The sequence below is a fragment of the Odontomachus brunneus genome, unplaced genomic scaffold, assembly GCF_010583005.1.
Source record: "Odontomachus brunneus isolate Ranch 3 - 2012 unplaced genomic scaffold, Obru_v1 Obru_scaffold_015, whole genome shotgun sequence".
NCBI lineage: Eukaryota > Metazoa > Arthropoda > Insecta > Hymenoptera > Formicidae > Odontomachus > Odontomachus brunneus.
Genome location: NW_022639465.1, coordinates 830148 through 851335, shown reverse-complemented (window position 1 = coordinate 851335; position 21188 = coordinate 830148). Strand labels below are relative to the sequence as shown.

The 21188-nt window shown below is 36.2% G+C and overlaps 4 protein-coding genes and 1 long non-coding RNA gene across 7 annotated transcripts in view; 3 read left to right on the top strand and 2 right to left on the bottom strand.

The window, feature by feature from the left end:
• LOC116841260 (ubiquitin conjugation factor E4 A) overlaps positions 1–3342 on the bottom strand; it is a 6408-nt gene extending 3066 nt beyond the window's left edge. The window contains exons 1-9 of the mRNA XM_032808983.1: positions 2782–3342; positions 1991–2383; positions 1592–1918; positions 1232–1425; positions 1035–1145; positions 759–956; positions 568–685; positions 323–499; positions 96–241 (exon numbers count right to left, since the gene is read on the bottom strand). Of these exons, the coding sequence (XP_032664874.1) occupies positions 96–241; positions 323–499; positions 568–685; positions 759–956; positions 1035–1145; positions 1232–1425; positions 1592–1918; positions 1991–2383; positions 2782–3342 (2225 nt within the window). The remainder of the gene's footprint in view (positions 1–95; positions 242–322; positions 500–567; positions 686–758; positions 957–1034; positions 1146–1231; positions 1426–1591; positions 1919–1990; positions 2384–2781) is intronic.
• Positions 139–1025, top strand: LOC116841266. Its single transcript, XR_004377525.1, has 2 exons — positions 139–280; positions 415–1025. It is a non-coding gene; the product is annotated as an uncharacterized LOC116841266 (long non-coding RNA).
• A 2406-nt stretch (positions 3343–5748) lies between the features above and the next one.
• Positions 5749–21135, bottom strand: LOC116841259 (zinc finger FYVE domain-containing protein 26 homolog). 3 transcript variants are annotated; one of them, XM_032808981.1, is made up of 15 exons: positions 20702–21135; positions 20456–20633; positions 19680–20330; positions 18242–19588; positions 15718–15864; positions 15054–15639; positions 14549–14796; positions 13731–14261; positions 12175–13362; positions 11233–11742; positions 10743–11107; positions 8325–9913; positions 7652–7905; positions 7350–7536; positions 5749–6702 (listed from the first exon to the last, which is right to left on the bottom strand). In XM_032808981.1, exons 1-14 carry the CDS (start codon positions 20890–20892, stop codon positions 7369–7371), a joined length of 7953 nt encoding a protein of 2650 aa, XP_032664872.1. In that variant the 5' UTR covers positions 20893–21135; the 3' UTR covers positions 5749–6702; positions 7350–7368. The 3 variants fall into 3 exon arrangements, with proteins under 3 accessions (XP_032664872.1, XP_032664871.1, XP_032664873.1); XM_032808980.1 differs by lacking the exon at positions 5749–6702 and having other exon boundaries at positions 7107–7536; XM_032808982.1 differs by lacking the exons at positions 5749–6702; positions 19680–20330; positions 20456–20633; positions 20702–21135 and adding an exon at positions 17428–17553 and having other exon boundaries at positions 7107–7536; positions 18242–18383.
• Positions 15863–16719, top strand: LOC116841265. Its single transcript, XM_032808996.1, has one exon. The coding sequence runs from the start codon at positions 16373–16375 to the stop codon at positions 16676–16678; it is 306 nt and encodes a 101-aa protein (XP_032664887.1). The 5' UTR covers positions 15863–16372; the 3' UTR covers positions 16679–16719.
• On the top strand, positions 16949–18270 carry LOC116841263. Its single transcript, XM_032808989.1, has 2 exons — positions 16949–17538; positions 17921–18270. Exons 1-2 carry the CDS (start codon positions 16986–16988, stop codon positions 18127–18129), a joined length of 762 nt encoding a protein of 253 aa, XP_032664880.1. The 5' UTR covers positions 16949–16985; the 3' UTR covers positions 18130–18270.
• Positions 21136–21188: the final 53 nt, after the last annotated feature.

Genomic DNA, 21188 nt, shown 5'->3' with positions numbered 1-21188 from the left:
TATATATATATATATATATATATATATATATATATATATATATATATATATATATATATATATATATATATATATATATATATATATATACTTACATGAAATTATTACGGTGCTCAGGAATTTTCCACAGATAATTCATAACGACGTACATCGGACGACGGTAATTGAACTTTTGCTCGAACTGCACGCTTTGCCCCGTCATCTCAATACTCACGAATACGTGCAGCAAATTGGCCACTATCTAGAAGCAAACGAAGGAATACGTGGGATATCTAATCAGGTTTATACATCTTGCATAAACTTCATAAAAAATCTTACTCACTTGCTGCCTGTGCGGGTGAGTCACGAACAGTTGCTCCCTGTGGAATGTTCCTAAGTTCGGCGTTGTTGAATCCAAAGTCTCGTCTGTTATAGGCAAGAGTGCTTCCAAACCTTCGGCTAAGCGCGCACGCAGATGAGGATTGTACAAACGGTTCTGACACTCCATCAAAACTATAAGCTGAAAGGACAGACGTATAACTTTAATGATCGCGATGAGAGTATACGGTTCTTTCTGCCTTGACTTACCTCAGTCAGGATCGGATTCAGGAATCTCGGGCCTTGTTCCTCGAATGTGTTTGGACTTAGGCGACGTAGGAAATATAAGAACTCGATAGTGTTTTCTACTATGAACTCAGGAATGCACCTATCGTAGAAATGCACTGACTGGTTCACGGATTATCTACTCCAATAGCACACACAGCATGTATTTGGCATACCTTAGTGTAATTGGAACAACCTCTGATAGTGGGAATGTAACAGATTTGCATTGTTTTGGCGCGAAATTTTCCTCGTCTCCCTCATTGTTCACGTTATTCAGATTTACTTGTATCAACCAAAAAGCTGTCATCGCGTGAAATTTCGCCAAGTGTTGCAACATTTCTGGTATTAGAAGACTCGCTTTAAGCGATAAGTATCTGTAAGCCCATAAACATGTAACTATAACAACTACACCAAAGGCAAATCGTTGATTTGATGTGCATTAACATATGTACTTCGTCATTTCACTTTCCATTCGTTGCGTTATAAGTTCAAGCAATTCGGAGCTGCCACCGGTCCGAATGTCGTTGTAAGTTCTTTGTATATTAGCTAAATCTTGATTCGTCCTGCAGAATTAAACTGTAAGTATAACACAACTGGCGCAGTTGTTTAGGAGTTATAAGAATGTTCAGAAAATCGTTCTTCTTCATACTTTGAAAACTTATCGAGTATAAGTCTGTAACCAAGATCCAACGCACGATGTGTCAAGAAGAAGCATTCGGTTATGAATCCAAACGAATCTGCTACTGGTCGACTCTCGCCCTCTGAAGTTGGTATCAAACACGTTTCCGAGCTCAGTCCTTTCATATGTATACCACGTTGCAGAGCCTCAGCTTCATCTTTTGCCTAAAAGAGTAAACATATATAGTGAGTAAATAAATATAACAATGATAAATAAATTGAGAAGAATCTAAAGATGTATGAAATATAAACTTTGCGACCAAATTTGGGACACTGTTAATATTAATATAAAAATATTGTATAACCTTTTCTAAATTTTTAAACTACCAACCTCGGCACTGCAGTATGTAGGATCGATCTTCGGCACTTTATCGTCGCTCAATTTAACACAGAATGGTTGGCAAAGACGTAACAAGACATTACCCATATTCAGCATAAAACCATCGGAAACGCACAGTATCGCGCCAAGTCCCATTCCGGTATGAGAGTTCCAAAGCTTTCCCCTATTTGTATTTGCATGCAGGCAGTTACCTAGCCATTGCAGAGTCAAATGTCGAGACTCTGTCGAACATTTCAACAAGGAATGGAAAACCTTGTGCATATATTCACCCATAGTAGTCATAGCTATCCATATGCTACCTTCCATGGCAGTGTGTGACTGTAATATACCAATAATGTATCAGAGCGAATGTGATTTTAAAAACTTTTATCAAGAGGAACAAGCACTCACTTGCTCTAAGGGTTTGTCGAAGAGATCATATGGAGCTTGTGTTGTCTTCGGCAAACAACTTATGTTGAAGAGAGCACCTAATAGCGTGTCTGAATATGCGCGACCTTGGTTATTTTTTGGTGTGCTATGACAAATTATCAATTTGGCTAGTGGTTCAATAGTGGAAAACGTATGGAGCAAAGCAAACCACTGATGGCGAAAGGTGAATAGATTACTCTCAGCTGCATCTTTATGAATGATATCAAGAACTGGTGAAAATGATACTGCAACCACGTCATCTATGTTGCTCTCTTCATTTGCTGCTATTAATTCTTCTATTATCCCACTGATGAATGAGGACAATTCTGTCTTTGATACATCATCCATGAATAAAGAAACAAATTGATTGTGAACCTAACAAATAACAAATATATATAATCACAATTATATAATATGTGTATATTATAACAGTACAATTACAAAAGGTTGGGTAACAATTGGTTACTCAATTAAAAGTTAAATTTAAAAAAAACGTTAAAAATTAATGACTTTTAACTTCATTCAGTTAATTTTCTTATTATAGTCCACTTTTAATTTAAACTACTTATTTTACAATGTATTAACTTTAACTTATTGACTTTTTTTATGTAAGTTAAAATAATTCATCAATATTTATGAATACTAAAAAAAATGCCAACTAGTAAATATCTAGTTAACTAACATGATTGATACTTTAAATGTTTTGCAAGATAAACAGGGTTCTAGAAAAATATCTTTTATACAATTGTTATGGTATGGAGAGAAATTTATACCTCTTGATTCTGAAATAAATCTGGTTCCTGCAAAGCTGTATTGGCATTTCTTAAGACAATTTGACAAGCATCTTTTATGATATCTTCCAGACCATTTTTTGCGTGATATTGCTTTAAACGACAGTAGCTTTCATAAAGGTAAGATATAACTTGAGCTTGAGTGGTATGATTATCAGATGGAGATTTGCTATATTGATTGTATGTCATCTTGGTTGCAGGATTTGGCAGCATCAAACGTTCAAAAACAGCGTGTTCGATCGAATCGGTGTCGATGAAAATCAGAGCTCTCTGAACAATATTGTTGCTGTCTGAGTGCAGTGCCAAGCCAAACACATCTGCCATCAGCTGATCGATTTTGTCTTTGACATCTGAAGTATTTGACTCTATTGTAGGACCAATCTCATTGTAAGACTCGTCCTTAATTACGTTTGACGATTGTTCCACGTAATTAGCGTTGCTACTTTCATCGTCGTTCGTTTGATGTTGCGAGGAGAATGAGACAGCATCGTTAACTGACGAAAACAATCCAGCGAATGGATTTCCCTTTATATTGTCGCACATGATTGCAGTTCCTTCTTTACAGCGAGATTCCCGTGATGACGCATACAATTAAACTACAACTGAATCAACATTTTGCACCATTGCTAGCACATACTGCTCTAAAAAGTATATTTCCACGCTATCTGCTGTGTGTCACCAAATATCACTCAGAATGCTTGATCATTGTCGCGTAAATGTAAGAGACATTTGTAGAACGGGAGAGGTGTGAGAGAGAAAGAAACGATCAAGGAGAAAAACCTGCGCACCGCAACGTTTAGCGGCACGTTCCTGAAACTCGTAGCGATAGCGTCGGTAAAACAGCGTTTTATAGAGAATTTATATTATTCCTATATCTAGGCGAATTAATGGTTGCGTTCAGTAAAGGAAGCAACTTAATAAGCGCTTTTCGCTGCGCTGGCAGCAACTTTGCAACTGTTGTAAGATCTTCTGAACAACAGTAGCGATTTGCGCTTTTCCAATACGTTTACCAAGCAGTCGCCATTTTTCCAGAATATTTTCTGCTGAATGGATATTTTTCAGCAAGGACACGCTATATTACATTACTACACTATATTACATTACTTACTGTGTAAAGTTGTGAAATGCAGTTTATTTTCATAGTGCATATACCAATGTATTATAATTAATTGATTTCCTTACGCAATATATGATTATGCAAGTTAATTTGGACAGGAAACTACCCACTTCCACTTTACTGGAAAATATGGGCCTCTATTCTTGAAATTTTTGCGTATACGTAATTTTAATTGCGCAGCTATCTTATAGTATGATTAAACCTGCGCAGTAAAACTTACATATACGCAACTATTTCAAGAATAGGAGCCATGCTCTATCTTCTCAAAAACAACAATTTGATTGGTTATCGCTGGAATCGACTTTTTATCACACAGTTTGGTCTGTTCTTTTTAGCTGCACTTCTAAACTAGTGCAATAAGTTAAAGTGAAACAAATATACTTTCTCTCACTCTAACTTATCGCACTAATTCGGCAGTGCAGTTAAAATGAACAGAGCATATGCGTCGTGTGTATGGAACTCACGGCTAAGTTTAGAGCACTCGAAACGCACGTCCGTGTACGTGAAATTTGAAATCTAGCGTAGCGCGATGAACGTCAATGGTGTGCAGTTGAGGGTATTTGAAGAGGAGAAATGCATCTACGAAAGTGAGACCTCCAGATTCGACAAGAATGATCTGGAAACATTGATCCGCGACTTGCGAGAAGTGCAGGTGGGGGTCAATCGTTTTTTAACCACGCTGATTCAACAACGGGACACGTCTGACAGCGTACAAGGTAATGGTCTTTAAACAGTTGTCCAATTAGTCGCCGTAATTTGTTTGTTTTCGTGTAATCTATTTGACTAATTTGCGCAGACACGACGGGTCGCTCTTCGGACGTCGAATCATACTCCAGTGAAGAGGAGAAAGAAAAGAAGGAAGAAGAAGAAACGCAGGTTAACTCCAAAAAGTGCAAGTTGTCGATATAAAACTGTATATTTTGTTTTTTGATAAATATTATATTTCGTTGGTGCCTTAACTGAGCGTTCGAATTCGAGTCCGCTTTGCGGACGAGTCCTTTTACTTCTGTGTCGTTATAGAATTTTTATTACGAACCGCCATGCTCTCTACGACAAATGAGTAGAATATGATAACGCGCGTCTTGCGTGAGAACCATAAACGATAAGAACGAGCCGGACGACGGTAGTGCACACAACTTGCAAAAACTGAAACAATCCGATAATTATCCGTTTCGTAAGCTATATCAATTATTTTTGTATGTTTGAAACATTTGTTTCTTAAATCATTATGTTCGCATCGAGCCGCGTTTCTAACCTAGCGAAATATTTTTTATTCTTCTTTTTTTTGTAGAATTATGTCATTTCGCAAGCTTCTACATTAATTTTTGCTTAAATAGTTAATTCATTATTCAATTGCAAAACAGTTTAGACAATAAAGTTGGGGTGTCATCAAACTATCAAAATCAATATTTATTACAGATTTTTGTAATAATTACTTTACTAATTATTAATATTCATTATTATTAGTTATATTATTATTATTACATAAGCCCATCGGTAATGACTTTTAATAGTATTGTTGTTTCTTGAAGAACTTCCTGATCTGATGTATACTGCTGTGTAAGTCAAAGTGAAACAAAATATACTTGTTTCACTCTAACTTATTCCACCAGTGTGCACTAATTCAGTAAATTATACAAAAAAGAATGGACTTTATTTTGAAGTTCAGTGATCTCTCAACTTTATTGTGCCCAAATCATATTGCAACCAACATGCTTAACTTTTTATCATTCTACATACTGTCTTATTAAAAATATGTATGTGATTCTAAATAAAGTTCATGTTATGTTCTTGCTGTGGCCAGTACCTGATTATTGACACACACATCTTTATTTTTTTAAGTGAGAAAATGTGTACCAAAATATCAAAGGAAGCTCAACTACGTTACATGACATCATGGTTTCAAGAGTGGTCAGAGATGCAACGTGGTGATTTCTTGGAAGTGTTGCTGAAGTTTTGGGCCCCTCCAGAAAAGCTTATGAATGGGCTACTATCTGAGATGGAGAATTTGAGTTGTGAAGGCTCAGATAGGTACCCAAGCCTGTTCCAGTGTCGCGTTGAAATCTTCAGAAAATGGAGCAATACATGGACACAATCTGAGAAAGATTCTTTCTTAGCAAGTCTCAAAGATATGGACAGTAAGTTTGTTGAGAAGTATGAAGAAAGGTTATCAGCATTGATGGAAGATAAACAATAGTAAGCTATATGCTTTACTACTTGAAGATTCCATAAAAATATCACACATTTCTAGTTTCTTTAAATATTGATATAAATATGGAGAATTCACACTATTTAACATCTATACACTTGAGAAAGAAGAAGGACAGGGAAATTGTTTTATTATAAAATATTAATGCTTCTAAATTGTTTATGTTGAAAATGGCATAAGTAAAATTCTGAAACTAACTGCACATGAAGCTATGCACTAAAATAAATAATAATAAAACTGATCATTTCTATAACTTAATTTTTAATCTTATTTATTCTTAATTAATTCTCTGTAAGTTTCGAATCTTTGTTTATGTCATTTTCAAAGTAGAAAAGTCAATTGTTGCATTAAGAAAATTATTTAAGGTAAAATAAGTGAGATAATTGTACAAACATTTATAAAATTTTACTTTTTTTAGTATTTAAAATGTATTTCTCGTATACATTCCTGTTTTTGCGCCTCGTATGTGCCAAGTGTGCGCAATATAATCAAGTTTCATCTCATCAATCACAGTTGTAGATTGTATTCATATATTTATCTTAACTTTATATATCCATATACAATATAGCATATTTAACTGTAAGAGTAAGAAAACACGAACTAGATATTGCTCGATATTTAAAATGTAAATGATCTTTTGAATGGAGTCCGAAAATATTCTATAATTTGCAATGACTATTAGTATATATATATATATATATATATATATATATATATATATATATATATATATACATTTTAAATACTAAAAAAAAAATATATATATATATATATATATAGTTTCAAGGGTTTAATAAACTTTAAGACCTTTTCTTTCTTATTGTAAAGTTATGTCAGAAGTAGGAATTGTATGCCTAATTATTAACTTCAAACATTAGAGTTTATTTAATATAACTACAATGAGGGATCAAGGATTTTAATTTTTAATGATAAAAGAAAGACAATAATTTCTATAATTATCAAAAATAATTTAAGTCTGCGTATTTTCTTGGTAATATATCTTTAAAGAAAATACACATACGTGTGTACAGGAACTTGCATGAGTACAAAACGACTTTATTTACATTATATGTGCAATAAAAACGCGTTGTATCTTAAACATCATTTATAAAATACTTGCGGAATTCCTCCTACTCCGCTTCTAAAAACTGATGATCGTCTAGTTATCAGTTTTTTTTTTTTTTTTCAACGAGAGATAAATTACAGATAATACACTCGACAAACCTTCGTGTATATCCTAAGTTCATTCCTTTGGTTCTTGTTGCAGCCATTTTAAACATATAGCTTTGATTGCACTTTGGCCAAGCCTATCTGATTCTTTCAAGATTTTTCTTATATCTTGCGCTCTAGAATGTTTAACAGCAAGTAGATACGCAGCCTTCAATTGTTTACTTTCGATATAGGCGTTTATCTGAAAAAAAATCTACCTTAAATTCGATTATACACAATGTATTTGAAATATCTTTCAACATATTAATAATTATTAATCGAAAACTGTAATTCTTTGTCGCATAAATTAATCTTACCCTAAGTTCTATATCTATTATTAGCCTGACTAATGTGTCAATATGATTTTTGAGAACCAGGTCCTGTGTGCTGTACGAACGATTTAACAGTAATTTTACGCAATGTGTCAAAACATGGTCAGAAATGACATAGGCATTGGGTGCTCCAGAACTGCGACAGCACTTGATTAATTGTTCAATCTCAGCTATGTTATTTTTCAAAGCTAACACATGACCAGCTAGGGAATATACCTTCTGTTGTGGAAGATTATAGTCTGCAAGAATGCAATATATTTGATGAGAAATCACAGTTTGCATTCACATGTGTTCTACTTGTATTATTTATATACATATACAGCATGGGTTGCAAAATGGTTTAGATACAATGAAGTTAGGAACTCACCAAACAGTCAAAATTGAGAATCATTACTAACGAATTTGCACAATAATTGTATTATTAAATATTATTATTATTAAATATTTATTATAATATTTAAAGTATATATATTTTTTTAATTAATTAATTTTTAATTATGTGTATATGTTATTAATTATATTATTATTGCGTAAGTCGGTAATAATTCTATTTGGACAGTTTAGTAACTGTTCCTACTTTATTGTATCTAAACCGTGTAACTCCTTGTATATGCAAAATGAATGCGCTATATTGATTACGAATTATATCGTCACGCACCTTGCATTATCCTGAAAGCTATGCCAAATCCTTCCTCGATATCACGGCCGCACAATACAGCCAGGACCGCTAAATGTATTTTCTCTTGTTGATCGCCGAATAACGTGGGCAATTGACGTGTATGCGAATTATCGGTATCGACATCCGGAAAGAGATTCAAGAATTCAACAGTCGCTCTTTCTTCTCTCTCGCAGTTTGCCAAGAATTTCGCGATTTCCGTCTGTCTGCATATAGTGTTGATATGCCTGTCTATCTCTGACGGCTCCATCTCCATCGCCAGAACACCTTGACTGTTATAAATGGAGCACGTGCTTTTCTTTCGTTTGTTCAAGCTTTCGATTTGCAGTTCCGACTCCAAGTGTCTCTGAGCGTCTTGTAACAGATGTACCTTATTGTGCAGATCTGAGTAAGTGTTCGCTTCGTTGATATAAAAACGGATGCACGTCATCGACGCTCTGATGCAGTCTCTCATAAACAGCTGTAACTGATACAAAATGTGCCAATACTGTTTCCTCTCCATAAAATGGCAGACGTGCATGAGATACTTTCTCCACATGAACAGAGTGGGATCCTTCGTTTTCATCACGTCGTGAAGATCCGCGGTGTCGCCGTTTTTCAGACAGTATAAGTAAACTTTGTTAAGAAACAAGTCGCGTTCCAAATCATTTTCGTGAATATACATGAGGCACTTATCAAACTCCTTGTGCTTTAAGAAGAACTGCAAAATGGAGCTGTAGCTTCCATACATCAATAAATAATACAAACTTTCTTGATAATAAATCGTTTGACTAGTTAAGTGCTTGGCGTTAAACTGATTCTGACTGACGGCTTTCAAGCTGTTGAGTGTTTGCAGGATCTCTTGCGCCGTGTCAGATACGGATTGCGACGGATATTGCGCCCGAGACCGATGCATGCTCAAATTGTCCAAGATTTGCAGGATCTCCGTTAACAGCGGTGGATCTTTCAGCGGCCGGCACTTGGAAAACTCATTCCTTTTCGAGTGACCGCTCTCGCTCACCTTTTCGTCCTCGTCCGACGCTTTGCTCCTCTTCGGTGTGGACGTCATCTCGACCACTTCTCTCCTGCCTTCCTCGGCCGGATCCTTGGAATACGTCAGCATCACCCAACCGTCGAAATCTTCCTGCACAATCTTGTCGAGGCAATGATGCAATTTTTCTCTCGCCTGCTCAAAGTATCCCACTTTCAGACACGCTTTGCCCCACGCGGCCCACACTCCTTGTGTGTCCAATCCCCCTTTAGTGCTGACGTCCAAAGCTAACGTCCACTGCTCCTTTTCAGTGAGGAGATCGCGCAACTTCCTGAGCGTGTGCTCGTTCAGATCGTCTTTTGGTATGAGAGCCAAGCAATCGGACTGGACTAACGTCGCGATGAGGTCCACCTGCGAGAGGAAGCGATCGCAGTGCGCGAGGCCGGTGTTGAAGCCAAGCTTTGCGCACTTCACTTTAGCCGCGACTAGTAGGGAGCGTATCATCTTGATGATCACCGCGTGATCGATTTCGGGATTTATCCTACCGCCGCCAACAGGTTGGAGCAATTGCTTCATTTCGTGGCAACAGTCCAGCAAGAAGCTGCGGAAAATCATTACATCGATATTAATTTTCTTTCTGCTCTTGTGACTTTAACAATATAAATCGTGATAATCGGGAAATCTAGTTTTCACGTTTTGTAACGATTTATCATTATATGTAACGATTAATCGTGTTTAAGGCTCCTGGGGAGTCGCATCATCCATCTCTTTTTAATGACGTCAGAAGCGAGAAAACGCATGCTAAAAATTCCTGCAAAATACGTCGAGATAAACAGATATATCCACAAAACGACATTTGCGATCGATTAAGTACATCTCTAAAATACTCCGTACACTTTCCTTTTGTTCTAAAAATCAATAGATAATCGGAAAATTAATATGACAAGATAATGAGGAAATTAGGTTAGAAAAGACGATTGCACGTCACATTTATTTTATAATTATCTGTTGATTGTTAGAACAAAAGGAAAGTGTACGGAGTATTTTAGAGATGTACTTAATCGATCGCAAATGTCGTTTTGTGGATATATCTGTTTATCTCGACGTATTTTGCAGGAATTTTTAGCATGCGTTTTCTCGCTTCTGACGTCATTAAAAAGAGATGGATGATGCGACTCCCCAGGAGCCTTAAATAATTCAATATTCTCCTGAATGTATATTCAATAATTTTCAATTGAAACAATATAGTCTATGAATATATAGTCTATAAATTTATATAAAACATTTTTCTAACAGATGACAAATCTGATATTTATAACCAAACACACGATTCAGTTTTATTGATTTTTTTATATGTAACTCACAAACTTTTCTAGCAGGGTATCGTTACGGCTTATAATTTACTGCCATTAAAAGAATTTTAAAAGTACCTGGTGTACATCTTATGGTCGGAGTGCAAGTTAAGAATAGCAAGGCACAGTGAAATATTCGGTGCGTATTCGAACGAGAATTCCTCTCTTATGGTACGATTATGTCTCTCATCTTTGGTTAATCGCCAATAATCAAATGCCTCGCTGCTGGGTGTCGACGGTGCATCCTGCACCGCTCGCATTTGCAGTACTGTTTGACGCTTGCAGTCATCGCAGACGCGTACGGGAACAGAGGCCGGGTAGCCGGCGACTTGCATACGATGCTGAGAACATATGGCGCAGATAACGCGACCGCATCTCCTACAGTGGTGTCGTCTGTTGAACATCGAGAATATCACCGCCTCGCAGCAACTGCATTCCCTTGCCTGTTAAGCGAAACGGTGTCCATTAGTTAAATGCAACTGCGATGCATGAAAGCGAAAGAAACTTGGCTGCGAAGATACATCGTTGATGCAGATCGTAACATTGTTATTAAGGATACTCGATTTACCTTGTCGTTAGGTACCCATTCTTCCTTAGTGGGCACATTTACGGGCATGACAAATTCGTTATTCTCCGCCTCAACATTGGATTGCGGGACATTCTTGCTTTTATTTTCGATACCATCGCGTTGGAGCGACACGCGAAAGTCTAGCGACTTTTTGGCGTACAATCTTATTACTTTGTCGAAATTGCCGATATTCATATCTGGATGTTGCAAGTCCTCGTGTAAAGTGAATAAAACTTTTTGAATACTTTCGAATTTACAGTTCATTAGCAATTGTTCTAACATCAGTAGTGGTTCCTTGATCAGATGAATATACAGCGCTCTCTCTTTACTTTCCAGAATCTTTAAAATGTCCACTCCTACTAAGGTTTTCCGGTACTTGGACTTCTCTGTCGCTCTACAGCGTTCTAACAAATAATTAGCGACGAACTTCAACGCGCTAGTGGATTCCAACTTTTTAAGGACTCCTTTGCACACCTTCATAGATTGACTTAATGGTAATGCTTGGAGAAACTAAAACATATTATTGAATCAGTAAGAATAAAAGGCTAATGTCGCTGAGTTTTGAACGCGAAAATTTAGATCTTAGCGGGAGTATAAAATTGTTCATAAATTGTAACCTATATACCACGTATGTGATTTATTTCACCATTTTTGAAGATACTTTTCGACGAAAATTTATTGATGTGAATTCAATAATGTAAATATATATTTTTAGCATCACTTAATAATTTTTCTATGTGGTTGAGGAAATTTAAAGGAAATTAATTAATATTCTAAATATTAATTAGTTCCTTCTAGATTTTTCTGATCGTATAGAAAATTTTTAGTAAGTGTTGCGAGAAATATATATTTACTTGAATTTACTTTTATTGAATTTATATTAATATATTATTAAATTTTGGTAAAAAAGTATCTTCAAAAGTATTGCGCGATATAACATACCTTAAGAGCTTGATCAAAGTCTCCCTGTTCGTTCTTTAAGAGACCGATTAGAAAATCTTGTATCATCGAGGGTGGTATCTCTAAGGAAAACGCTTGGCACTCCAGCCACTCCAAGCACAGCTCGAACTGATCCGCATTGATCAAAGACTTGATGATCTGGAACGGGTCGATCTTCTCCGTGCAGTAAACGACGTCGTACCACGTGCTGTTCGACTTGCTCACGCAGTACGGAATCATTTTGTGAAAGATCGTTATTCTGCACAAAATACTGTTCATCCGGTGTTTGCAGTGCGTCGGCAATCTGTGACTGTGCTCGTGCTGCAATGCATGGAACAAAGCATGCTCGCACATGTTCATGGGCCACTTATTAATATTGTGCAATATCGTCTGCGCCAATATATGTATGTCTTTGATCTGATACAAATATTGCAGCACTTTCGTGGTGGAGAGGACAGCTAGATTGGAGAGCACGTGACTCAAAATCAAATCCTTGAAACGCAGCAACTCCGTGTTGTATCTCGTAACGTTGTCGGCCAGGGCATTCAACATCTCCAAGGAGCTTTCCCAGTTACGATTGTCACCTTCGTGCTCGAAATATCTCCATAATTCGTGCACGGGTACGCTATCGTGAATGGCGGCGAGAGTCTGATTACCGTTGAACAGCGGTTTCAACTTCTGCACCCATAAGGAATTCAGCAGGTTCTCCAGACAAGCGGTGCGCCTTGTATTGTCGTAATTGTTCTCCAGGATCGTCGTATTTTCGTTATGCATCCTCTGCAGAAGATAAGAAAGAAGCCAGCAACGGCTCTCCAGGTATTGCAGCAAATTAGGCCTCAGTCTTCGAGTTTGCCAAAGTGACATTTCCGTGGCGTTCGTGATTCTAACGACGGGCGCGTTATGTTCGACATACTCCAGTATCACTTCGTAGGCATAACTGGACGCAATGTATTCTACGTCGGTATCCTCTAATGTCTCAAGTCCATCCATTGAATTCCCGTTGGCGCCCACGCCAGTACTAGCGTTTTGCGATAACGCGTTCCGATACTGTCGCACCAAATCAGGCAGAGTGATTTTCTGTTTTGTCAGCTCAGGCGTGGAATCATCGTAGGGAGATTTTGTTGAGTAGTGAGAGATATAATCACGTATTGCATCGTTCAAGCTCTTGTTTAATGTCTGTGTCTCGTACACCTGCAAGTAAGCATACTCGTCATGGTTTATTCATCTGAAGAGATAAACAATCAATTGAGCACATCTTGCATAGCTAAATCTACAGAAGCAGACTTTATGTAGTAAATTTCTACTTTATGTAGTAGACTTTATGTAGTAGACTTTATGTAGTAAATGTCTACTGTAAATTTTGTCAGCAAAAGAAAATGTTTGTTAGCAGAAATATAACAAGATCTGCTAATAGAGTACGATAACAGATTGATAACAGATTGATAACAGAAACCGAGCAGGATCTATCGTTTCATAATCATTTAAATATATTCATCAAATGGAACATATGCAAGTCCCACTCAGTTTTATCTCGGTAATCTGCTGTCAAGTTAACTTACACGAATTTCAGGCGTCCCATAAAATTCATTGGCCATGGCAAAGACGACTTTCGGATTCTGCACGAGGTCCAGGTCCTGCCACGCCAACTCATTGAGCTCCTCGACTCGCGTGAAGAACTTCAGCTCATTCATGAGATTGCCCAGTAACTTCGATCTAAGGGAGGCGAGTGTCACCAGACCCAGATCTCCAATTACGTAGCCGATCGATACTGAGGAGACCATATGTCTCAGGCTATCGAAAGACGGATCGTTGCACCATATGCTCAAGCAAGCATGGAGGAACATCACGTTCCACACGTTCAAGAAAAACGTCAACGTTTCGTCCCCCACGGACAATTCGCTGAGATCGAGAGTGGCGAAGCTCGACGTTTTATCTAGTACAGTTTGCACGTCGGTATGATTGGAGATATTCCTCAAGTATGAGTTGTCTAGACGAGATTGTGAACTCACGTTACGCAAGACTTGCAAGAGTTCTGTCAGTATTTCCGAAACACATTGATTTGGTCCTTTAATCGCTACGTTCTTCGTATCCTGCGAAGATAATACTTTTGATTATACTGTATTTCTACCCAAATTAATAACTTTTTTAATGAATTATCATGTTTAATTGACGATTAGTATGATTCGAGGACTACTTAAATGACGATTTCAACAAATTCAATCGAAGACCGTTCAATTGACGATTAATATGAATAAAGGAAATTAAAGATCGCCTAATTAATAATTAAACTTAGCAAAGCCTTAATTAAAGCTCCTTTAATTGACGATTGATATGCGCAAATTTAATCAAAGATTGTTCGGTGACGATAGATTCGTACCGATTTGATTCGATTCCAGTTTAGTATAACGCATCCATAGTCCTCGATACTGGTATAACTTCTCTCGTTGCAGCAGGAAATATTGGGGCACGTGTTCACAAGAATACTGTAGATTAAATTCACTTGCAAACTAGAGGCGATCGTTTCGAGTTTATGCGGCTCTGTTTGCAAATCGAATATTTGATAGCCGAAGTAACGATGCAACGGCGTTTTTAATAAATCAGTCACTGTCTGTATGCTAGCATCATCTAGAAGCATAAAGAGCGAATTTGTAAGAGTTTAACGCAAATCCTATTGATCAGAGGTATCTTAATGCAATTGATTGAGCTTTAGAAGAAAATATCATATAAGTCACTTAATTTTTCGTAGTGCATCTATTATCATTATAACAGTTTATAACAAAAGTTATTTGGTATTCTGCAAAGCTTCATATGCAAACTTTGGGGACAGGAAATATCCCAGTTTTTGACCACAAAGAACTAAATTGAATAAACGAGAGACTTACTGTTTGCGTCAGGGATAATAGTATATAGAAACTGTAAGTGAGAATGGATATTTTGTAGGTATCTTCGATCGCTACTATAAATAGCGGACATCTTTTTTAGCGTGTTCAATCCCAGGAGGCGATTATTGTCATGAGATTGCCCCTCGACATCAGTCTTTGTTCTCTCAATGTCGTCAAATGTGCAATAATTATTCCTGAAATCGCTCCAAAAGATATTGTTTTCCCTCCACTCTTTTATGGACAATGGAATTCTCACGTCGCACAGTATAGTTGTCACCGACATATTGCTCTTGCTCTCATAAAACAACTGATAGATCTTCAGAAAGAAGCTCGCGTGTTCTGTGTTGTCAAGCGATTCGCACAATTTCAAATACTTCATAGCCACGTCGCAAAGATTATTCGATATCTGATACGTTTGGCCTATAGTTAAGCTCAGATCGAGCACGCTGAGTGTCAGCATCTCGTTGCTGTTTAGAATATCTTCGTTTAGCATTTGTAAGTGCGGCTTCTGAGATGCCAGAAGTGTTTCTAGTTGGTTGGTATGTCTAGAGGATTGCACACCTTCCTGCGCAACTAGTCTTATATTCTGTAATCATACCGGAACACTTGGAACACGTTCAGCGCTCAAAAGGTATAATTGGTTATGCAAAACATGGAATCTCACCTCTAACATGGAAGTCTTTTGACTTTCCTTAGGAGAATCTGTCGTATCTAACGTGTAAGCATACTTAAATGTATCCTGCTTGAACGCGTGAAGAGCCTCGGAAAATCGGACCGCGCTGTCCAATTGCGTGTTTTCCATGTGGAACATCTAGAAAATAGAATACATTTGTGGATAACGTCGCGATCGAGGAAATATAAGATGTTACATGTTCAAAAGTTGGCGGTATTCTTGTCGATAATCCAGATTCGTATTATGCAAATACATTCTCATACAGTTAAGTATTTTCGGTAAATAACGCTCCCTTGCGCTTTGATTGAAACTGTAACATGTCTCGACTAAGACTAAGGCAAATGTTCCAGCAATTGAACTTTGTTCCAATTGAAGTATTAATAATATATTTGTATTTAATATCTCTAAAAAAGAGCTTTCGATATTTTGTTAAAAAAGATATTTCTTTACATCAGTTTATAATATTATAAGATATAAAGTTTCATATAAACCTTAGTTTTGTTAGTGATTTATTATTTATTAACAAAAATGTAAAACTAATCGTGCTTTCTTATTAGTTTAATCATGATCACATTTATCTTAGGATAATCATATATTGCAGATAGATGTACGGGACACGAAAGTTTATGAAATCGCTTTGGACGATATGAATTATGATGAGGAGAGTGAGAACGAGATGATTAAATCGGCAGACCTCGCGGACCTGAAGCCTCTGGTGGAGGATGAAAGCAAGTACAGAGCGTTACATTCCCATGTGAAATATTACAATGAGCGTAATACTGAGGATAGAAAGCGACTTTCCAACGTATTTCCTTATCTGCGACCGTATGCAAAGGAGACGTTCGATTTTGAACAAGAAGAGAAACCATTTATCGCCGGCTTTAAGCATGAATTGGACAAAGTAAGAGTTTTACTATTGTTCAAAAAAATTTTTAATACAAATTCTTTATAGAATCTACTTAAACTTCTTCAAACCAGCTTTCTTATACAGCTGCAATGACAACTGTCCATGAGACATCAACGAAAACGACGATTCTCGCGCGAGAACAGAAGAGAAGTGTGCGGAATTACAGAAACTATAAAACCAAAGTCAGCACAGGTACTAATTAAATATGCTAAGTCACAACTAAGACTGGAAAAACGAAGACAAATGTAATATCCTTGCACACTCCACCAAATAACTGCAAGAAGGTGCAAACAATATTAGAGCAAAACGCGAAGAAACAAAGAACGAATATGAGGTGACATCAAGTGAAAACATGGATTTCTTCCAAATGGCGAAAGACAACAATATTACGATTAGCGATGCGGAAGCAACGGAATATTTCGGAGAAACGCAGGCGACACGGGCGCAATATGACGTTTACGAGTACGGTCAAGAAACAACGAGCGAAGATACAAAGAAATACACTCCGCATCGGTCCTTAATCTCGAGTGGAGAACCTACTCTCGCGAACACCGAGAGCCCTGACGAAGAACCGTACGATTACGAGAAATTCAAATTGGAATATGAAGAGCAGCTGGAATATGGCATAAAGCGTGGCAAAACGTTTAATTATACTGAGAAAGAAGAATCAGAGGACACACCGAAAAAGGCGTTGAAGAGGATAATCGATATGAAACAACCCAAGAATTGTACGAAGGAGGAGATCAGTCAGATTGGAATTAAGGCAATAGGATGCCTCGTGTACGATTACCAACGTGCGAGAGATATAGCGACTGTGAGAAGAGTCCTTTCGCGGACATGGCTGATCCTCAGGGTCTGGCTGTTAATTTATATTTGCATTGCAATCCCATGCTGGTGCCAAAGAGGTAATTTCGATGTTCCTATAATATATGAATCGACTATTATACAAAGTTCTCTCTCTCTCTCTTGTTGAGAATAGAACATTTAACTCTTAATTTTATATTTTCAATGGCGACAATTGAGATTTGAATTCTCAATTGAAAAACTTTAATTGAGAATTGAAAACTTAATTTTTTAAATTGAGTATTAAAATGTTAATTCTTAATTGAAATTTTAATTGAAAAACTTTAAATGAGTGAAAAATTAAGCCTTAATTAATTTGAATATTTTTAATTAAGAATTAACATTTTTAATACTTTGATTAAAAATTCAGAAGTTAATTTTTAATTATAAAAATTTTAATTGATAATTATATAACTCTAGTATGAACAACATATTATATTCCAGGATGGTGCTGCTGTTGTTTCCGTTGTAAGTTCTGTTTCCCAAGAAAAAGAATTTTATTTGCAAAGCAATATTATACTATGAATCCCCCTGGCACGCTAGTAAAAGATTTCAAGAAAGAAAAATATATAAAAGAGCCTATTAAATATGAAGCTACTGAGTACGAATATGATACATACAAGACATTCGAAACTGCGGTAAAAAATATATAGGTATTAATGATCTTTTATTATAGGAGCGTGCATGTTTAATTCAAGTGTTTCTAACTCAGATCTAACAAGATCAAAACGTTAATAATTATGTATGTATTATATATAATATTACCTCGATTACTTCCTGTGCCATTTGAAGATCATTTCTCCATAAGCAATGCAAAGCCAAACTCTCCTGTGAGGCCAACATTAAGTTAATCAGCGATGGTCTGTCTTTCGCTGTCGAAGAATCTGCTGTTACCGTAGCATTTCTCGAACATTTTCTGCGTCTAACACTGCCTCCTAATAAGCCCGACTCCGAGCTGCTGTCCGATTTAATTTTAACCTCGTCTGAAGTACTGCTCTCTTTATAAAAGAACGTATTGCCCTTGATGCGGTGCGGGAAATTTAATTTTGGAGAAACTACAGGTTCTACTTTACTTGCAGCAGAAGAATGATGAGACTCATCTTGCGGAGTATCAACGTTTTCGACAAAGTCAGATTTCATATAAAATTTCAGTCTCCATCGTGCGTCTGTTAGTGCTGACGTAAAGAGGAATATCCTTTCACGAAGATACTGCACCTCCTCGTGTTTTCTGAGTATTTGCAATTTATCGATTTCTTGCGTTGTAGCTAAAGTACTTTCCCACAAGTAATGCAGCATGTCCCTTATGGCATATTTATTGGATATAAAACCTGACCTTTCATATTCCACTGACTTATTATTACCTGTCCTCTCAAGTGATACATTGCAGTTGTCATCTTTGGAATTAGTGTTTGTAACATTAAAGTCTTCATGGCGCAGAAACAATAGTGAAAATATATTCTCCATTGTCTCTATCCTCAAGGACAATGGGAACAAAGAGCATAAGTATGCCATCATGTCAGTGAAACATTTTGTAATCTGTTCATGTTCCATGCTATAAGATTCGCACAATAAAATGGCTTTTAGAGCACTTACTATACTGCAATATGCTTGAAAGTTTTCAGATTCAGTAGATTCTATCAACAGATCTCGAATGGCACTATGATCTTGATCATGTATATTTGTCGTTATCTTCAATACAGAAAGCACATTGTGTTTCTGCAAAAGGGAGAGAATCCATTTCACGGATACTATCTGTTCAATTGCATCAGATTGCATATTTCTTAACTCTTTAATGTCTGATCTCTTAAAATATTTTCTTTTCCAATATAATATATATTCCACAATCCCAATGTGGTTCTTTAAGAGTGTATAGAATTCATTTAAATCATAATCATTGTGTAAATCTGAATAACACTTCTCTAATAAGAACTTTATAGATTCACAAATGAAAATACTATTATCACAGTTTTCAAGGGAATTAATTTCTTCGTGTGGACAGTCATTTAATGCTTTCAACAATAAAATCAGATGCAATCTCTTTAGTAAATCACATGATAACAATAATTCCACTTCACTGTACCTCCTATTTACAGTTAAAATATAACAAATGTCCTGCAACACAAAAATTCATTACAAAAGCTGTATAGTTTTGTTTAATTATTAATAAAGTTATATAAGCAGATCTGTAAAATATAATACTTACCAAAATATCACTCAACCAGTGCAATTTTCTTGTACTTATCCTCTTGAGTAATTCTTGTTTGCATAAAAGTATTTTAGAATTTTCTGTTAATTTAAATATATTTTCACCGATTTTATATGCCATATCCAAAGTAGTAATGCTTTCAGAACATGCATGTGTTTTATCCCAAAACAAGAGCCATTCACTAAATAGTTTTCCACTTTTCCTTGAGTACAATGAAAGTTCGATATCTTTAACATTATACATTTTTGATAATATAGGATAAAATGTTTTTAGAAATTCCATCTCAGCATCTGCATTTATATCCATTTGCAATAAAAGACATAATACTGTTTGCAAATGATTATTTTGATTAGTTGGTCCAGCTTCTAGAGAACAAGATTCAAGTACTTCATCTCTGGAGTGCCAATTTTTTCTGACTGAAATATGTTCTAAACACAATTTCAATGTAGAAAAATAAATATCTTGTAAATCATCAATGACACCGCACAATATGTCTGGAACTATGGACATTAATTTGTTCACAATCCAACATACAATTCCTGCATGGACATATATATTCTCTTTTAGGAATGTGAGAGTCTGCTGGGATATAGTTACTACTTTTGTACTATGTTTTATGTTTACATCGCTAAGGAACATTAATAATTCCTAAAAAATAAATTTTTACTTCAAAGCAAGAGATTTGAAGACAACAGATATAAGGGAATAGTAGTAATTGAATATATGTTAAGTTTAATGAGTCAGACATGGAATAAACTCTAAAGAGAGAATACCTTGTACACATAATCTGGTGCATTGCCACATAGGTCTATAGCATTTCTCATTTGTATATAGTCAAGTTGTGTCTGAATATTGCGGTGTATATCACATTCTACATTCGAAGACTTGTTCATAAGTTTCCATAGCAAAATATAGGCAACCCATTGGTATTGTTCCTCACTTGGAGAATGACTGTAAATATTACTTCGTGTAACAAAAAGAAAACAGCACAATACAAATAATACAAAATATTTGCTTACATCAAACTTTCGACTATAGCCTCTAACTCTGTCAAGTTGACGCTACAATTGTGATTAAATTCTCTTAAGGAGCCACTGTTTGCTTGAAAAACACTCAGAGACGTGTACCATAATCGAGATGAGATACATTTATCTATTTCGAACACACCCACTTGTTTTGACATTTCTTCTGAAGACATTACACGTGACATATGAAACTTATTGAATCACTTTACGATCTTTTCCTCGATCTCTTTGTCTTGATATCAGTCTTTCGCGAGTCCTCAAAGAGCTTTTTGTTATATTGTATTTATACAATGCAGAAGAAGGAATATCAACGCATAAAACGTAGTCAAACATGACACAATACAATTCTATGAAGACAGAAAACGTTACTGATTGCTGGTTAAATTTCTTAAACGAACATAACCTCTCTCGCCCCTCTCTCTCTCTCGTTAGTTACAGGCCTGTCAACCTCTCTCGTTTGGTAGTAAAAATCCATAGTTTA

Coding starts and splice junctions, on each gene's coding strand:
- LOC116841265 (XM_032808996.1), top strand. CDS start 16,373: ATGAATTATGATGAGGAGAGTGAGAACGAGATGATTAAATCGGCAGAC.
- LOC116841263 (XM_032808989.1), top strand. CDS start 16,986: ATGGATTTCTTCCAAATGGCGAAAGACAACAATATTACGATTAGCGAT. Junction 17,539..17,920: donor CCCATGCTGGTGCCAAAGAG/GTAATTTCGATG, acceptor ATTATATTCCAG/GATGGTGCTGCTGTTGTTTC.
- LOC116841259 (XM_032808981.1), bottom strand. CDS start 20,892: ATGTCACGTGTAATGTCTTCAGAAGAAATGTCAAAACAAGTGGGTGTG. Junction 15,865..18,241: donor TGGCACAGGAAGTAATCGAG/GTAATATTATAT, acceptor TCTATTTTCTAG/ATGTTCCACATGGAAAACAC. Junction 14,797..15,053: donor TATTATCCCTGACGCAAACA/GTAAGTCTCTCG, acceptor TTATGCTTCTAG/ATGATGCTAGCATACAGACA.